General features: G+C 45.3%; 1 protein-coding gene across 6 annotated transcripts in view; it reads right to left on the bottom strand.

Moving 5' to 3' along the window:
- Uxs1 (UDP-glucuronate decarboxylase 1) overlaps positions 1–17,849 on the bottom strand; it is a 76,390-nt gene that overhangs the window by 34,987 nt on the left and 23,554 nt on the right. For 4 of the 6 annotated variants that reach the window (XM_006993543.4, XM_076557252.1, XM_076557251.1 and 1 more), the window contains exons 3-6: positions 17,709–17,757; positions 17,383–17,426; positions 9,106–9,166; positions 2,827–3,007 (exon numbers count right to left, since the gene is read on the bottom strand). In XM_006993543.4, the coding sequence (XP_006993605.1) occupies positions 2,827–3,007; positions 9,106–9,166; positions 17,383–17,426; positions 17,709–17,757 (335 nt within the window). Of the gene's footprint in view, positions 1–2,826; positions 3,008–9,105; positions 9,167–17,382; positions 17,427–17,708; positions 17,773–17,849 lie in introns of all 6 variants that reach the window. The other 2 variants (XM_006993542.4, XM_076557250.1) reach the window with 1 other exon arrangement.

Genomic DNA, 17,849 nt, shown 5'->3' with positions numbered 1-17,849 from the left:
CCGGGCTGAGTTCTAGGAGGAAACTTCAGAACCCCTACTGCTAGCACGTAGCAAGCATTTCCTCAGCTGACCAAGAGCCACCCACAAGGACGCCCAGGGGAGGGGAGGTCACCTGATCCACTCTGTAAGAACTACAGCCTGTGCCCGATGAGCCACCACAGGTCAGTTAAACAAGTTAAGCGCTTTAAAAGGACACTGGGTGGGGGTGGGGAGGAACCTGACAAAGAACACCATGGCTGTGTTTGAAACCACTGCAGACCACATAACCCTGTCATCTTGAGATGTCACATGCTGGCCTCCATGTTTCCTCAACCCATTACACAGTTCAAAGTCCATGCTAGCATCGCGGCAGCCTGGCTCTTTTCCTCTCCCCTCCCTTAAGCTCCTCCAGAACAAAGCTCTACACCGGCCCCACCCCAACTATGAATTCTCCTTAACCCTGCTATTTTAGCGGTGCCCTCTCTGTCTCCCTGCTCTCCCCTCTGCCTGTCTCCCCCCTCTCACCCCTTCTCCGTCCCCTGCTTCTCTCATGACCAGGTCCAGTCTGCTGGCCATATTTAGCCTGCTGCTTTTTCTGCTCTGGACTCCTTTAGGTGCCTCTGGCTATTCTCTCCCTCATACCTACAATAAAAACCTTCCCTTTCCCCATACCATGGAGCCGTCATGTTGTCAGTTTATACATGAAGGAGATGCAGTATCATTTGTATGACTCCTATTTAGACTGTTGTCCTGAGGGATGAAATTCCAGCAATGGCATTTCTGAAAAAGCACACAGGAGGGCCTTACATACGATTACATAAATGCTGTACAGCCTCAACACACTCCTTCACAGGCAGCAATGTGAAGGCAGAAGCTTGCACATGACCTTCAGTGGTGGTTGGAGTGGTGGCGGGAGCGGGTGTGGCTACAGAAGCCTTGAACTCCAACAACCCAAGCAGGACTCTACTGACTAAAGCAGGCTCCAGTTACCCTGGGGTTTCTGTATGGTTAAGGGAGGTGGAGTGTGACACCATTTAGCTCCTGTGCTACTGTTAGATTAACAAGAGCACGATGCCAGGTCCGCAGATGGCAGTTCTCACCAGCACACCGTGGAGGACTTCGGAGGACACTTTCAATGTTATCTCAGGCCCCTGAACTCACTTCCTTTGATAGATGTGACCGATACAATACAACCAAGGGATAAAACACCAGATGTTTACTTCCACATGGTTCTGGAAACCAGATGTCTGACACAGGTTCCGGCTGTCCATGCACAAAGGCTCCAAGGGCAAACTTCCTTTTCAGGGCTGGGGCTGCACAACGGCACTCAGCTTGGATCTTCACAGGCCCTTCTCCCCGAGTGTCTGTGTCCTTCCTGATTTCCACGTGGGTCTTCAGGGTCCTCTCTCGGCCCCGCCTTGTAGGCAAGACAGTTCCCGAAGCCTCAATGGGGGTTGGAACTTCCAGATCAAAGCTGGAATGGCTACCCACTACAGACAGCTTCCACTAAAACTGAAAGCCAAACTGTAGTTCTCAATCACCTATGCAAAGACCCCACTGTCCCTAGAAATGCTCACTGACAACTTCTGCAGGTCACAGCGTTTGCAGAGCCACCATCCACCCACAATTGCCTCAACCACTATCTTATAAAGTGGCCAGGTTCCCCGAAGGCTTTATACATTTAAAACTGAGATCTCATTGTTCAAAAGTTGCAATAACAGCATTCTGGCCAGGCACTGATGATACATGCCTTTAATCTGAGAGGCAGAGGCAGAGGCAGATAAATCTCTGTGAGTTCTGAGTTTGAGGTCAGCCAAGCCTACAGAGTAAGTTTCTGGACAGTTGGGACTACACAGATACCCTGTCGCAAAACAAAACAAAACAAAACAAAACCCCTCAAACCCCCCAACAACAGCAACAACAACAACAAACCCACAGCATTTTATACCAAAGATAATTAACTTATAAGAGAAAGAGGTTATCTTGGCTGACAATTCAAGAGGCTATAATCTAAAATCAGATAGTTTCATGATTTGAGGACCTTTGGAAGAAGCCACATCATGGCACAAGTGTATGATGGAACAACATTTTTATTATCAACCCTGAGGCGGAGAAAGAGAATGGGCTAAGACCCACAATCCTCTTTAAGAGTATACTCATGACAACCTAAGGTAGTCTATATGCCACCTATCCCAAAGGTCTAAAATACTTGCTAATAAAACCATCCAATAAAACCAAAGCTTTATAGATGGATCTTTGGTCCATTTTATAATGGCCAACTTCCTATAAGGTACTAAAAGTAACAACATGTAAGCATCAAGCATCAGCCTTCTCAGAGAGCAGGGATGTTGTCTTAGTTCACTCGGCTCACTATATGAAATGTCATATGCTGCTGGCATGTAAACAGAAGAAATCCATTTCTACACTGGGGGCTGGGAAGTCAAAGACAGCGGTGCTTGAAGACATGGGGTCTGGGGAGGACTCACTTCTTGGTTTATAAATGGTATATTCTCATTGTGTCTCACTGTGTTAAGGGTGAGGGGGTGCTCTGAACATTTTTAAGGGCACTAATCCCTATAGGAGGGAACCATCCCCATGAGCTGACCATCCTCCAAAGGCCCCACTTCCCAGCACCATTACCCTAGGAATTAGAACCTCAACATGCAACACTTAGACCATAAATGTTGTGCACCACATAGGCTATATCCACAGACCAAGCTGAAGACTTGGGAAGCCACAGGACAGTGGAGAGGCATTCACCTGGCGATAACCACCCTTCTTCTGGAAACTAGGACTGCACCTTACATAGGATAAAAACATCAAAAAATGCAATGTGATAACAATCACCTTCAATGTAGAGGGGCTCCACCACATCATGGTTAATCAGCTCGAAGTTCTCATGGCCAATCCAGTGTTCCACATTTCTCTTCCTGCCTGTGAAGAAGTTGTCCACCACGGTCACCTCATGGCCATCCATCATAAGTTTGTCAGTGAGATGGGAGCCCACAAAGCCCGCACCTCCAGTGATCTGTATTGGGACACCCCCAGAAAAGACAGTGATGACATGGAGACACAGCTTTGGCGTACAACTCAAAGTCTGGCAGCGGGTAAGGCGCAACCAGGAAAGGCTTCATGGCAGCATCTTGACATACTCCCTCCAGAGCAAAGAAGCCTTAGTACCTGAACATTGCTCAGCTATCTTCAACTATTAGACAATGTTCAAGGAAGAGCACAAAAAACCAGCTACCCAGCTACCCAGCTACCCAGCTACTCGGTTCAAACCCCCTCCATCAGCAGAGGTGCACAATACAAAAACGTGTATTACAACAGATGAAATATTGACTACTCCAACAGACAACCTTTCCATATCTTCAGGGTCCACACCCATTGATTCAAGGGATCTGGACTGGAACTGTAGTGTGGTCTATGATGGCTGTATCTGGACCAAATACACACAGGTGATTTTTCTTGGCATCGTTCCCTGAATGATATGATATCATACATAATTGAGTGTAATTTACATTATATGAGGTACAGCCATCTACAGATAATTTAAAGCGTAGAAGGGGAGGTGCATGTTCTATGCAAATACCAACCCAGGCTACATAAAAAGGCACCCTCAGATTCTGTTACCCACGAGGCCCTGGAAGCCATCCTTATGGGTACTGAAGGATGATGGTTCACAGTTCTAAAACCACTACTGTCAATGTTTAGAATCACTTTAGAAAAGTGTCAGCAAAGCGCAGAGGACTTGGCTAACTACTAAAAAAGTATATATTTCAGTTATACTTAGAAAACATGTCATGCAGAGCCGGGCGGTGCTGGCGCACGCCTTTAATCCCAGCACCCAGGGAGGCAGAGGCAGGCGGATCTCTGTGAGTTCGAGGCCAGCCTGGGCTACAAAGTGAGTTCCAGGAAAGACGCAAAGCTACACAGAGAAACCCTGTCTCGAAAAACCAAAAAACAAAACAAAACAAAACAACAACAACAAAAAAGCTGTCATACATAACTAGCATCGTCCCGATCAGTTCTAAGAACAAGTGAGAAGCATCGACGTTCCAGAGGAAAGCCGTAAGTAATGCTCCACTGCCTGGTTACATCTGAGTGGAAACAGAAACACGAGGGCCGCAGCTCTCCAGAGCCAAGGAGGCAGCGAAGGGACCAGCACTGGAGGGCAAGAGGCGACATCTTTCCTAAATCCTAACTAATCACCACAGATGTGCCATGCTAATTATGTTTAAAAGTATTCTGAAAATGAAAAGAAGAATTCGCTCAAACTGAATGTGACCATGGGGTGTGGGGTGAGGAAAAGATGGCTTCCTTCCAAGCAGAGAACGGAAGATGGGAATGCAACGCACCAGCTCAGGAGGCAGATAGGGATGGCAGCCACTCTCTTGTCCTGTTCTTTCTCCACTTGGGACTAGGTTAACTGATGTTCTAATGCCCCTACAATACTAGTCCTGGGTAGGGTGAGGCAGAATTAAAAGTGCCCACCTTCAAGTGTTTTGTTATAGTAGTATACTTATATTCTACCTATATGGAATACAATATCTATAATAAAATTATTTTCTGGGAAAATATCTGATCCAAATGTGACACTCTCTAGTTCCTGACTCGGGATGAGAGCTCATTTCATTTAATCTCTCCTTTCTGGGGGTTCTGGGGGTTGAATCCAGACCTCACACATGCTAAGCAAATGTTCTTTTCCAGAGCTGTGCACATCCAGATCCCTGGCCATCTTCTGTTTGCTGTTTTTCTTTTCACTTTTGAGACAGGGTCTTGCTAAGATGCCTGAACTCACTGTGTAGTCCAGAGAAGCCTTGATTTAGTGATTTCTTCCTTCTGAGTAGTTAGGGCTACAGGCCAGAGGTACCACCAGTTCCAGCAAATCTTCATCGGCTTCACCCAGTTACACCTCTCAAGAGGTCCATGATTACAAATTAAAAACTCTCACTGTTTTGACTGACACTCCACCTATCCCTGCGCAAATGCTTCTGAGGTGAGTTCCTCCGTGGTGCTCTAGTGTCTCTGTAGCCAGAAGACCTGCAGACATCCAAAGGAGCAGAAATGCAGCTGGCTACCTACACATGCCTGCTTCTAACATTCCCACACCCTCAGCAGGCAACTCCTGGAGGCATCTTTTGCCAACATGGACTAAGGTACACTAGATTCCTTTTGTTTCCTTTTTAAGCAATTCCTTTCTAGAGAAAATAATGAAGGGTTTTCCTAACGTACCTAGGTAGTTATACTGTTCTAATTGTAAATTTTATCCCATCAGACAACAATTTCACATGGAAACAACCCCAGGAAGACCAATGGTGAACCCAGACATGGCACAGCTCTGAACTTACCAGCTCATGTCAACACCCATGCATTTCTTGCTCTTCTGGATACTAATGGATAGCTCAAATAGTCTTGTTTAAGGTGAGCATTTAATTTACGCTGCCCCTCAAATCGACAAAAATAAATTTCCAGACAAACCTCTAAGGCTTCGACCACTATGCAAAAGGCCTTAGGTTTTAGCGACAATATGCCAGACTCAGGTATCAAACGATGCTGAAATGTCCTTAACCTACGAGATGGCAGATGAACCAGAAATTCTAAGCGCATTTGTGGCAGTAAGGTATAAAGAGAAAGAAAACCTGCCAGAAAGCCTTGGCAAGACCATGATAGGTATCTACCTACCAGTGTGCCTATGCTTTGAGTCCATCCAAGTCCCCTTGTCAGAAAGTCACTTCCTGAGGCAACAGGGATGGGAGGTGGAGCCTAAGGTCATTAGGGTCTGCCCTCCTGGGCGCATGAGCGCCATCACTGTGGGAGTGGGGTCCTTATAAAGGCAAAGGCTCCGCCTCTGTCTTCCCCTGCCCTCTACTCCTGTCGATGGGTGACATGTTAACAGAGTCAGATGCAGGACCCTAGTCTCCAGAACCACGGGCCACGACATTTCTCATCATCAGAAACTATTGACTCTGCACCGTGGAAATTACGGCAACACAAATACGAGTGCAGACCTTCAGCTCTGTGGTCAGTCGGACACACGGCAACACGGACTAGAACAGACTCTGCTACCGGCACCCTGAAGATGACCAGAACCGCAGAAAGACAGCCATGATCCTATCAAGAGTAATGCAGCCTAATGTGAAGACAGCAAGATGGTCCAAAGTGAGCTGCGGATTTAACAGTCTCTACCAGAACCTGGGGAAATCTGACAAGCTGATCCTAAAGTTTTTAAGGAATTTCAAAGGGACCCAGAATAGTCAAACTATCTTGGAGAAACACACACACACACACACACACACACACACACACACACACACACACACTCACACACAGATGGGGAGCAGTAACAAAGTATATGACATGCCGCTTAACTTCAAAACCTACTACAAAACCATAATAATCAACACTGATCTATAAGTCAGTGGACACAACAGTCCAGATATAAATAATCATATTCAGATGATTTTCCACTTCCAGCAAATATACCAGGACAAACTGTAAAGGACAAATGAGGCAAAAGAATGAAGATCCTTTCCCTAACACTATATTCAGAAATTAACTACAAATAAAATTGTCAGGTCCAAAAGAAACTCAGGACAAATGGCTAACTGTAGCTCCTAGCAGCACACCAAAGTGTTTGCTGGACTCCAGGCTCACTCGGTACCCGTGGCTCTTCTCAGCTCTTCTCACCCCACCCCTACCCTAAACGTCTCCAGCTCATGGGCCCTCGCTTCTCATTCCTACATAATCCTGCCATTCTGGCCATGTGCCCTCTTGATCCTTTTAGCCCCCCACTTTATTCTTCCTCTCTTGTTCTGCCCCCATCTCTCCTCTCATGGCCTGGTTCAGTCTACTGGCCCTGTCCAGTCTACTACCTTCTCTCCCTGTTCTGGACTCTTCCAGATGCCCTCTGGCTGTTCTCTCCCTCATCCACAATAAAAACCTTCTCCTCTACCGTACCGTGGAGCAGTCATGTTCTCACATTTGATAATAATACAGACCTAAATTTAAATTCCAATCTAGAAAACTCTTAGAAAAGGACAAGTCTTTGTGACTTTAGACTGGACAATAACTTCTGAACTGTACCATCGAAACACAAACATCAAAAGTTAAAAAAAAATAAGCAAAAAACAGACCACCTGAAGTAGAAGTGATAGGGATACAGACACACACACACACACACACACACACACGCACACGCACACGCACACGCACACGCACACGTACACATACACACATACTTTTATGTGCATCTCATTATGATAGTTTAGCAGAAGTCTAAGTTTTATTGGTGTGCTGATTTCTACCTGCTGGCTAATGCCCCAACTCCTTTATCTGGGGAAGACAAACACTTGCTAGATACTGCCTGGAGGACAGATGCCCTCTCTCTTCCCTTGTGTCCAGCTATCTGAACAAAAGTCATATTGTGTGTCTGTTAGCTGAGAAAGGCACACTTTTATGGCTACCTGTCAAGTCTGTGTGCCTTTACGCTGCTTGCAATTTTTTTTTGTGTGTGCATTTATTGCTATCTTTAAAACATGGACCAGCAAAACATCTGTTCTTGCTATTTCTGCTCCTTTAAACAGGCTTAACTGTGAAAAAAAATTCCTTTTGGTGGTCAGGGGACACAGGGACCACTGCTGGGTGACCACACTGTCACCTGACCTATTAAGGAGGGTGCTGGACTTCTCCAAAGCATTAGTTTGAGTCACAGCCCATGTAAAAAGAGGAGTTCTCCCATCTCTCCAAATGCATGCTGATTTGATGGTTTGAATTTTCACAAAATGGGAAAACAACATGCAAACAAAAATGTGGTAATAACCTGCAAAAATAGACAAAAACCTCTATTATGATCCAGTAATAAGAAGGAAAAGCCACCTTTAAAAAATATCCCAAGATACAAAAATGGTTAATAAGCTCATGAATAGTCCCAGTTCATCATGGATGAACCTTGGAAACATGCTAAGTAAAAGGAGCCATCACATACAAACAAATGTGGCATCACCCTATCTGTTATGATGAAGCTGAGTGGTAGACTTATATAGATTGAGAGGTAAGCAGTTGCCTAGGGTTACCATATGGTGGCTCTGAGGCATCATGACTACGGTAAACTGGATTTGGTGAGGGCTGTACTATTCTGGGATTACAAAAGAAAGTAACCCAACGAATTACACTTTAAACAGTGAATTGCATGTTATGTGTATGGTGCCTCAAAAAAGATGTAACTAAAAAAAGTACAACAGTAAAATCTTTTTGTGGTGTCCCACAAAATCATAAGATATGGTTTCTCTCCTGGAGAGCTCGAATTAATATTAAACAAGGAGACTCTTAGTCAGGGAAGCCCCCAGAGTAGTCACCACTGTGATCCAAAAACCAGAGAAGGTTAAAAGTTGCATGTATGGAGCTTCGAGGATATCCATATAGACTGTATCCTTCAACTCAGAACCCTTTGGTTAGTTTTAATAATTCTTTTTTAAAGGATTCTTTGGGCTTTATAAATACAAACATGTCATCTCTGACTACAGACAGTTTAATTCTGGCTTTTTCAATGTAGATTTCCTTTATCTCTGAGTACAAAGAAAGAAGCCACACACCTACACAACATCACCTATGTTCACAGCAACATGATTCACAGCAGCTTCAGAGTAGAACCTGCTCGTGTCCATCAACTGAGAAATGGACAAACAAGATATGGCACATATGTATAAAAGAGAACATTGTTCACTCATGAAAAGGAAGGTGGTGGGACAACACTGGAAACATTACTCTAAGTCAAAGAAGCCAGACACAAGAAGGCACAGTGCATCATTTCATCACATGAAACACTCGAATTGGGCAAAGTCCTGGGGATAGAGAGCAGCTTTAGTGGATGCTGGGAGCCAGAAAGGAAAAGTAGCTGCTAATGGTACAAGGTTCCTTGTCTGTATGTGATGCCATTAAAACAATGCCAACAAAATATAAAACATCAAATGGGATATAAATATACATATACATTATATATATATTTATACCCAAAATTTATATTTAAAAATATAAAAATGAGGAGGTAGAATTTAATAGTGCAGAAATCTCAACATAGAGCAAATTTCTTAATAATATAAATGTGAATCTGGTGTGCAAACTTACCAAAATCCTTTTCCGGTCCTTTTCTGATAAAAACTTTACTGGTGGGTATTTCTGGGTGAAACTATAATACGAAGAGATTAAAAGGGAAAGTCAGTCCAATGTGGTTCCTGGGTCACTCTCCAGGCTCTGCATAGATGGTATAGGGGACACTCTCAGAACCCTGTGGACAAAGCCTGGCTTGGCAATCCATGCAGGAAACAGCAGCACTCCACCGAGGTGTATGCCAGCCCTACAGGTTTTACGACAAACAGCTCTGAACCTTTTTCGGTACTGATAAAGGAATGCCTGGCTTAAAGTATATATACATGTATATCTTTTTGTTGAAGTAAACCATCTCAGGTGAGTATTTTTTTTCCGTCTGCTCTCAGAGCATGGCTCTCATCGCTCCTTTCTCCTCCAGAGGAGAACAGAGGGGACATCGGCTAGTTCCGGTTCGAGACACTCCTTGATATCCCTGTTTGGCTCCAGCTGGAGACTCAGGCTGAGTTAAGGTTAAGGAAGCTGCTGGCAGCAGCAGCAGAGGAGAAGCACTTCCTGTACTCAGCCAGGTAAGATCGTGTACTAGACGTGGTAGTGCCTGCCACACACATTAATCCTCAGCCTGGGGGGCAGAGGCAGGAGGATCAACAGTTCCAGGCCAGTCTGAGCAACACGGTGAGACTCTGCCTTCCCCCACAACTGTAGTAAAAAAGAGCTGAGGATGTAACAGTGATAAAACACGGAAGGACCTTGGCTTCAATCCTCAGTACACACACACACACACACACACACACACACACACACACACACACACACACACACACTGGCAGTTCTGTGGGGGTACTGCATCAGATAAAGCACAAGAGCAATGTGAAGTCACAGGTCCATGGGGAAGACTTGATTCTCAAGACAGCAAAGACACAGAATAAAAGCTCTAGAAGTTTCTGCCAGACTCCCTGGCAGCACTCTAGATGAATCCGTGTGCAGCTTTGCAGTTCCTGTTGTAACAGGAGAGGGGTGAGGCTGTCGGCAACCCTCCCCCCCCCCCCCCCAGCATGCACAGAGCTGGTACACAGAGCATGTGTTGATGGTCACTGAACTGAACAGAACACCACACTCATGATACAGGGGCTGTTCCCTGAGAACAGGCAGTCAGGCTGAAGTGGAGCAGAGACCTTTCCTTTGCAGAATTTCCCTAGAAAGAGCTTTCCTGTTCTCAAAATGACAAGCTTCCTTGCACACTGTAAGCACAGGCAGACAGAAGCACAATTGAAGGCGTGTGCGGCAACCCTGGGCTCTCAGCTCTGTGGCCTCCAAGCAAGCTGCCGGGCAGCGGTGTGCAGCTCAGCACTTCCTGCTTCCCCCAGGGCCCACGGTGGCCATCCCAGTCACAGACTGTCTTTGCTATATGCTGCTTAGAGCCAGCAAATGTGGAATGCTCCGTGCTGTGGACAGCAGACAGAGGCCTCTGGCTATGTTGGAAGACCTGGAAAAGCCAAATGATTCTCTGCTATACCATCTCTTTCATTGAGGCATGTGAGGGATGGTGTGTAAAGTCAGTTGGTCCAGACATACCGCTCCAGCTTCTCAGTTGGGTCCCAGGTCACTTTGTTTTCCCATACTACAGGCTGAGAGGTAGTGATGAAAGAAGCCACCAGTTAGCAGCAACAGAGAGCAGAGACATGACCTCTACTAGGCCAGGAAAAATGCAGAAAGAACTGGACACGGTGGTGCTTCCTTCCCTCCCTGCGGCTTCCTCTTCAAGACTCTCTCTATTCTGTTGTTGTTTTCGAATAGAGCTGGGTATCAAATTGAGGGCTGCTAAGATCTTAGTCAAGCTCTCTGTACTGCTAACTACACTGCCGACCCGGGAGTTTCACTCTCTGTGTCTCAGGGGAGTGAGCTGGCAGGTACACACTGGAAAAAACAAAGGGGTAGAGGAGAGACATGGTTCAGAGAGGACCAATGTACGAGACTGCCAGGCGAATCCCAGGAGCGAGCGTATCCATCAGCCACAGACCAATCCAAGTTATTAGCTCTGGACACAGTGTCACCCTTCAGCATTCTCGAGGGTTAGCTCTAAGACACCAGAAGATTCTAATAGGGAAGGATGCTCAAGTCTCTTACACAGAGCGCGCGCGCACGCGCACACACACACACACACACACACACACCAGTATGCTTTTGAGACTAGGAATTAGAGCAATCCCAGACAGGCAGATATGGAAGGGTCACAAATGGATAACAAAGATGTCAAACTTCCAGCTTCTTCCTGAAACTCATGACCTGAGACAAAGGCCTGAAGGCCTGGTGGGATCCGCACCTCCCACAGCCCCCACCCCTCCCAGTAGGATCCCCCTGCAGTAGATCTCCCTGCTGCAACTGTGTGCTGCACTCAAGATTTCCCCTGCCTTTAAAGCCTTTCATTGGAAGAGTGAACAAACCTGGTCCAGACCTGACAGTAGCGCATTGAATCCTCTCATGTGGCATCCAACACCAACCCAAGGTTACATCAACAGTCACTATGCCGTAGTTTGGGGAGTAACCAAAACTTCAGCTCATGCTCACTACAGAGGCAATGTCCTCCCAAATATTTTCTAACTATAGTTGGCTGAAAGTGATGTGGAAGGCCATCTGAGGATATGGAAGGCCAACTACAGCCTCTTAGCAAACTTGGTGTGTGATTTATCCCAGGAAGAAAATGGTAAGTAGTTTTCTCAGGGAGTATACTTTAGACCTAAAGCCGATGGTGTGAATCCCTGCTATCAAAGTGACACACAGCACCTCACCAGAAAACAACTAGGACCCAGTTATCACTTTATCAATTATTTAAAGTCATTCTAGACTTTAGTCTTGGGTTTTTAGGACACTCAGAAGACCAGGAAGCACCTCATTAGGACTCTACTAAGTCTCCACTGGGTTAAGAATGCAGCATAGGAGCAGAGTGCTTACTGTGCATGCAGAGGCCCTGGGTTCTAAACCCCACACCACACTAAAGGAAAATCCAATCATCATCATTACTCAGTATAGTCAAAGAACATTGAGAGAAATGGAAATGAATCAAAGCGACACATGCAACAGGCTTTTTGAGTTCAACCAACTGTGGATGAGAAATGCTTTCAGTGTATGGAGTAAGTGGACACTTTCCCCCTGTCATTACTTCCTACTTGCAAAGCAAATCATTAGAGATGATTTAAATGTGCAGGTTATGTCACCTTATGTAAGGAAGACCTGAGGATTTACTTTTCTGTGGAAGGTACTAGAACCACACCAAACACCAAGAATGACTGCAAAATCAGTATTAACAAATGGGAACCAATGTGCAGGCTCAGGACAACATGAGCTACAGTGTGACTGTCTGCAGAGAGGAGGGGAGAGAATGGGAGCTATGTGGGGAGAGAATGGGGGAGGGGAGGGGAGGGGAGGGAGGGAGGGGGAGGGGAGGGGAGGGGAGGGGAAGGCCACATATAACTCCTGCTGCTCAGGCTTGTTCAGAACACTGTCCTCACGTATTTCCCTATACATAATTGTCAACCACCTCATTTCTTGTAGACCACTTTGTACAAAGTAACAAACACATAAAAAAAAAAAAAAAAAAAAAAAAAAAAAAAAAAAAAGCACATTATTTCCAGAAGCATTCCTATCTTGTCAAGAGGATGCTTCAGTTGAGAAAGTGAAACCAGGGGTCCAGTGAATTCCAGCACAAAGCCTTCTGAGTCACACCTGAGATGGTCTCAGGGAAGAAAGCACTCCAGCTCTTCCCCCAGGCCTCACTCACCAAGGAAAGCCGGGCTGTTTTAGCAAGAAATCAATATGGAGACCCAGAGGCCAAGCCCTGCCTCTTTCTTAAGGCAGTTCTGTTTCAGATTGACAAAACTGCATTTGTGGAAATGCTCCCATGTCTCCTCTAGTTTAAAAGCACAAAGAACATCACAAAGGTGTCAATGGGAGCCACACCACCGCTGCCTTCTGAGGGATTCTGTTTGCAAACCCTTGCCTCGGGGAAGCTGCCTGCCTCCCTGAGTTTTCTGTAAGTTAACCAGTGAGTCTGTTTAAAGAAATGAAACCCTGTAATGGGTTGTTTCTTCCCATGAACAACAACATGAACAAAGTTTTTATTTGTTAAAAACCTTGATTAAAATATTAAAATATCCTAAATTGCCAGGTGGTGGTGGTGCACGCCTTTAATCCCAGCACTCAGGAGGCAGAGCTAGGTGGATCTCTGTGAGTTCGAGGCCAGCCTGGGCTACAGAGAGAGATCCAGGACAGGCACCAAAACTAAACAGAGAAACCCTGTCTCAAACAACAACAACAAAAACAAACAAAAAATTTCTAAATTACACAGTCTTACTGGAAAAAGAGTTTCTGGCTTCTAGCCAATGAAAATGTAAACAGCAATAGAATTTCTGCACAAATCATGGTAAGGAGATTTTGAAACCACAAATAACGCTGTATTAATTGGCTGAGGACAGGGCCTTCCTCTGTACTTCCTCTGCCTCTGCTTCGTTCCGCTCTGTGTTCTTCAGGGAACCTGCTGACAATGACCTCTCCTTCGTTGAGAGTTGGAGGTAAGAGTCTGCCTGACTGCTCAGCTCAAGATGGGAGGAAAATGAGTGGACATGCTTGCTGGCTCCTTCTCCATTCCTATGCCCATTAGTCATTCAGACATTTTAAAATCAAAGAGGAATGACTCTCCATTTCCTCCTCCTTGCTCTGAACTTGATAAGGGGCTTACAGAATGCTAACACTAATAACTAAAACATCCCAGGAAAGAAAACCTTTGTATTAGTTTTTCTTTTTTAAATTTCTGAGGATTCAATCATTACTTTTTTATGATGTATTTTAGTTTTTACACAAAATTAGTACATGTGTATTAGTGTGTGGATATATGTATATTAGAGTGCGTTTCTCTACAGGAGCCAGAAGAGGGCATTGGATCTCTTGGAACTGGAGGTACAGGTGGTTGTGAGCAGCCCAACTGGGTGCTGGGAACTGAACCTGGGTCCTCGTCAAAAGTAGCACGTGACCTTAAGTGCTGAGCCATCTCTCTAGGCCCTCAACTGTTACTCTTGCCACAAAATTGTCACCTAACACAGGAGTAAGTCCTAGTGCCTGAGATGTGACTGACTTAGAATTGCAAGTGATAAAGAGAAATTGCTTGTACGACAGACTTGTGCACTAAGGGGAGATACCCCCAAGTCAAAGTGATAAGGAGAACATTTGCTGGAGCCCGATCCACTTGGAAGCCTCCGCCGTTCAATTCTTCCCTCCCAGCCCCTTGACCAGAACTAAGTTCTGACAATCTGAGCAACTTTGCAGCAAGGGCAGACGGATGACTGAGCAGACAGACCACAGGCTCCACACAGCATTTTATTTTATACCCTCCAGATGACTCTCCTGTTCTGAACCTTTCTATAAGACCACCCTGCACAAGTGCAAGCAGGGAAGGATTAGCCTCAATCTATGTGCACTGAGAATTTAGGAATTCACATAGCTTGGATAAGGAAAACCTCAACACACCTACATTTTTCTTCCAGTGTTTTATGGAGATACTATACTTAATTGGAGGAAAGAAACAAAAATGTTTATATAGACATATATTTAGATTGTCATAGTTTATAAAAATCAAGATGAATTTAGAAGGATTGTGTGTGTGTGTGTGTGTGTGTGTGTGTGTGTGTGTGTGTGTGTGTGTGTGTGTAGGTGTAGAGGCCCAAAGCTGATGCTGTGTGTCTCCAATGGCTTTCCGTTTTGTTTACTGAGACAGGGTCTCTCACTGATTCTGAGTACAGCCAGCCAGCTTGTCAGAAAGGATCCCATTTCCACCTCTTAAGTGCTGGTAATGGGGTTGGAGAGGTCCCAGCTACACAGGTTGGCAGTCAAGGCTCTAAGTACCAAGTGGCTATGCCCTGCTTTCCGCACTTGCACAATAACATCAATGGATGAGCTAGATTGGAAATCCTCGTTTTGGTCTGCTTTGTTTTCATTTCCCAGGCTGACAAGCTCTTTCCTGATTGGTCCTTATTCTATACCTCCTTTGCATACACCCACTTGAACCTATATAAAGCTATGGCCCGTATAGACTTTTTAAACAGGCTGGCTTTTAGCCAGTTTCCCTGGGGTTTTTGGACTACAACTGAAGACTTCAGTGTTAAGAGAGCTCCTCTAAGAAGACTAGCCCAGGTTTGAAGCCAGTGGAAGATGGAAAGACCTCCCATGCATATGGATTTGCAAGGTTAATGCTGTGAACACAGCTATTCTACCAAAAGCAATCTATAGATTCCATGCAATATCAAAAGTCTAATGATATTCTTTACAGGGGGCTCTTAAAATTCACATGGAAGCAAAGACCCAGATAGCCAAAGGAGGTATGTGACTAGAGAAAAGCTTTGAGAGTTAAGACACTCATACCATTTCTAGTTTACTTTCTCTCTCTGCTTGAGGAACTGCTTGAGGTTTAAGATGTAAAGCTCTCAGCTTCTGCTCCTGCCACCACCGTGCCTGCTACTTCCTGCCATCGTGGACTCATCCCTCTGGAACCATAAACCCAAATATACCCTTCCTTTTCTAAGTTGCTATGGTAATGGTGTTATATCATAGCTACCACTAGTTAATACAGGTGCCCTGCATGGGTGGACAATCATGCCCCTAGAAGACATAGATTATTTAACTAAAATCTCAGTGTCTATGTGTTATCTATAGGGAAGGCCTCATAGCACCCAAAATAATACAAGCTGTCACCACTGCACTATAACCAGGTGCCAAGACTCTGTCACGGAAGATATAAGACACTTTGGTTACTGAGCACTGAGGAATAAGGCTAGAACTGGCCTGAGAACCTCTCCCTTGCTGGCTAGCCTTTACACAGCCAAATGGTACTGTGCCAGCCACTGGGGAGGAAAGTCAACCGGAAGAGCCAGAATGCCACAGTACCAACCACCAGTAAGATGTACCCACTAGTGCCATAGTGGTATAAAGGTTACAGGATAGCCAACTGCTTCCAGAGTGGACTGAGGCACAGGAAGGAGCTCAAGCCTGGTACTGTAAACCTGGTCAAAAGGCTGTCGCTAGGGAGGTGCTAGGCCTCAGGCAGGTACACACAACTGATGATTTACTATATAGACATAACGTCAAACTACCTCATGGACACATTGATGTATATATATCCTTAGATTAGCGCTTATCTTAACCTTGGTCAGAGTCACCTGTGTTAACAGTTGGCAGTAGTTAATGCACAGACTCCTAACCTGTCGGAGTGCTGAGAACAAGTGACTGCTAGTGCTCAGCCTTAAGTGTCAGCCCATGTCCCTACCCCAAGGCTCATCCACACCGCAGAAGTGGTAGAAAGAAGCAAAGAGCCAAAGAATAGGAAGGAATGCCGTGAAATACTGTTTGGGGACATGACATGGCCACTGTCCCCATGAACCCACAGCAGGTATGGTGACCTGCACAAGGTTGGTCAACATGGCAGCAGGCATCACTAACTGGACTCAGTGCATTACCAAAAAACAACAGCAAAAAAGTGAGAGGGGGTGGGGCGGGGACAGGAAGGGGTGGGGGAGGGGAGGGGTAACCACACAGGTGGGGGGGTGGGGGGGGGTAGACTAAAAATAAAGAACTGGGCAGGAGAATCAACAGTCCCACAGCACTGCAGGAGCCGCACATCTATGGGACTTCCATGTGGGATTTGGGGTTCCTAACTCCAGCCTTCAGTCTTATGGGGTAAGTGTTCATCCACTGTAGTATCTCCCTAGTCCTGATTTTAGAAGGATTTTTTTTCTAAGTTTAGGATCCCTTGTTAAGGCTTCAGCAAAACCACAGTAAAAATTAACTTCAAACAGATTGCAAACAAACAAATAAAATCTCCCTTTTTGTTTTCTTAAAGGACCTCTATGGTTTTCATAGGAAATAGTCCTTCATGATAAAGGGTTTCAGAAGACCACATCCAGGACCTGGTGTGGTAGTATTGGCTCATAATTCCAGCATTCATTCGGAGGACAAGGCAGGAGGGCTGTGAGCTCGAGGCCCGTAAGGATACAGTGGGCTCCAGGAGTCTGCACATCACAGACAGGCTGTCTCTAAACAAGCATGGCTGCATTCTGACTTTAAACACCCAGCTTCTGGTGTAGGGGCGAGTCCTTTCTTGAGAATGCCTTAATTTCTTTTATATTCTCTAAGTTCATATGTATTTTCTTACATAATGAACTCAACTGAGATGAACATTCTAAACACTGATATTTCCTGTCACCCATCTAAGACACGTTCTTAAAACCAAAACAAAAAAAAAGGGGTGCATACCTTTTTTCCAAATCTCTGATTTTCTCTCTTAGTGGTTCAACAATCTGGAACAAGAACAAAAATCGGTTTTAGAGCACACAGACCTTCCATTCTTTTGCCCTAGCTTAGCACGGGAGGGTCACACATACAGCAAAACAGATTTTAATAGGGCAAATGGTCTTCAGACTGACCAGCAGAAAGTCCCCATATGGAAGAGGATCACGCTTCAGCTGCAGAAGCACTGAGTAGCATCAAGCTGCCATGAAGAACCCCCCCTCCCCCAGGAAGGGGAGATTGATAAGATAAGCGAATGAAACAGGAACAGAGCAGAAGGAAGACAGACTAACCTCTTCAATCTTGCTTTCGAACTTGAGTTCACCGTTTTCCTGGATAGACCTGTTGAGCAGAAAGCTGCAGAACTGAGATCAGTTGAAAGACTTCGTGTCTTCAAGATTTGTTTCTGAACCAATCACCCCAAAGCAAATCCT

Source organism: Peromyscus maniculatus, chromosome 21 (assembly GCF_049852395.1).
Source record: "Peromyscus maniculatus bairdii isolate BWxNUB_F1_BW_parent chromosome 21, HU_Pman_BW_mat_3.1, whole genome shotgun sequence".
NCBI lineage: Eukaryota > Metazoa > Chordata > Mammalia > Rodentia > Cricetidae > Peromyscus > Peromyscus maniculatus.
Note: the sequence above shows the minus strand (reverse complement) of the source record. Positions and strands in the feature narration are given on the sequence as shown.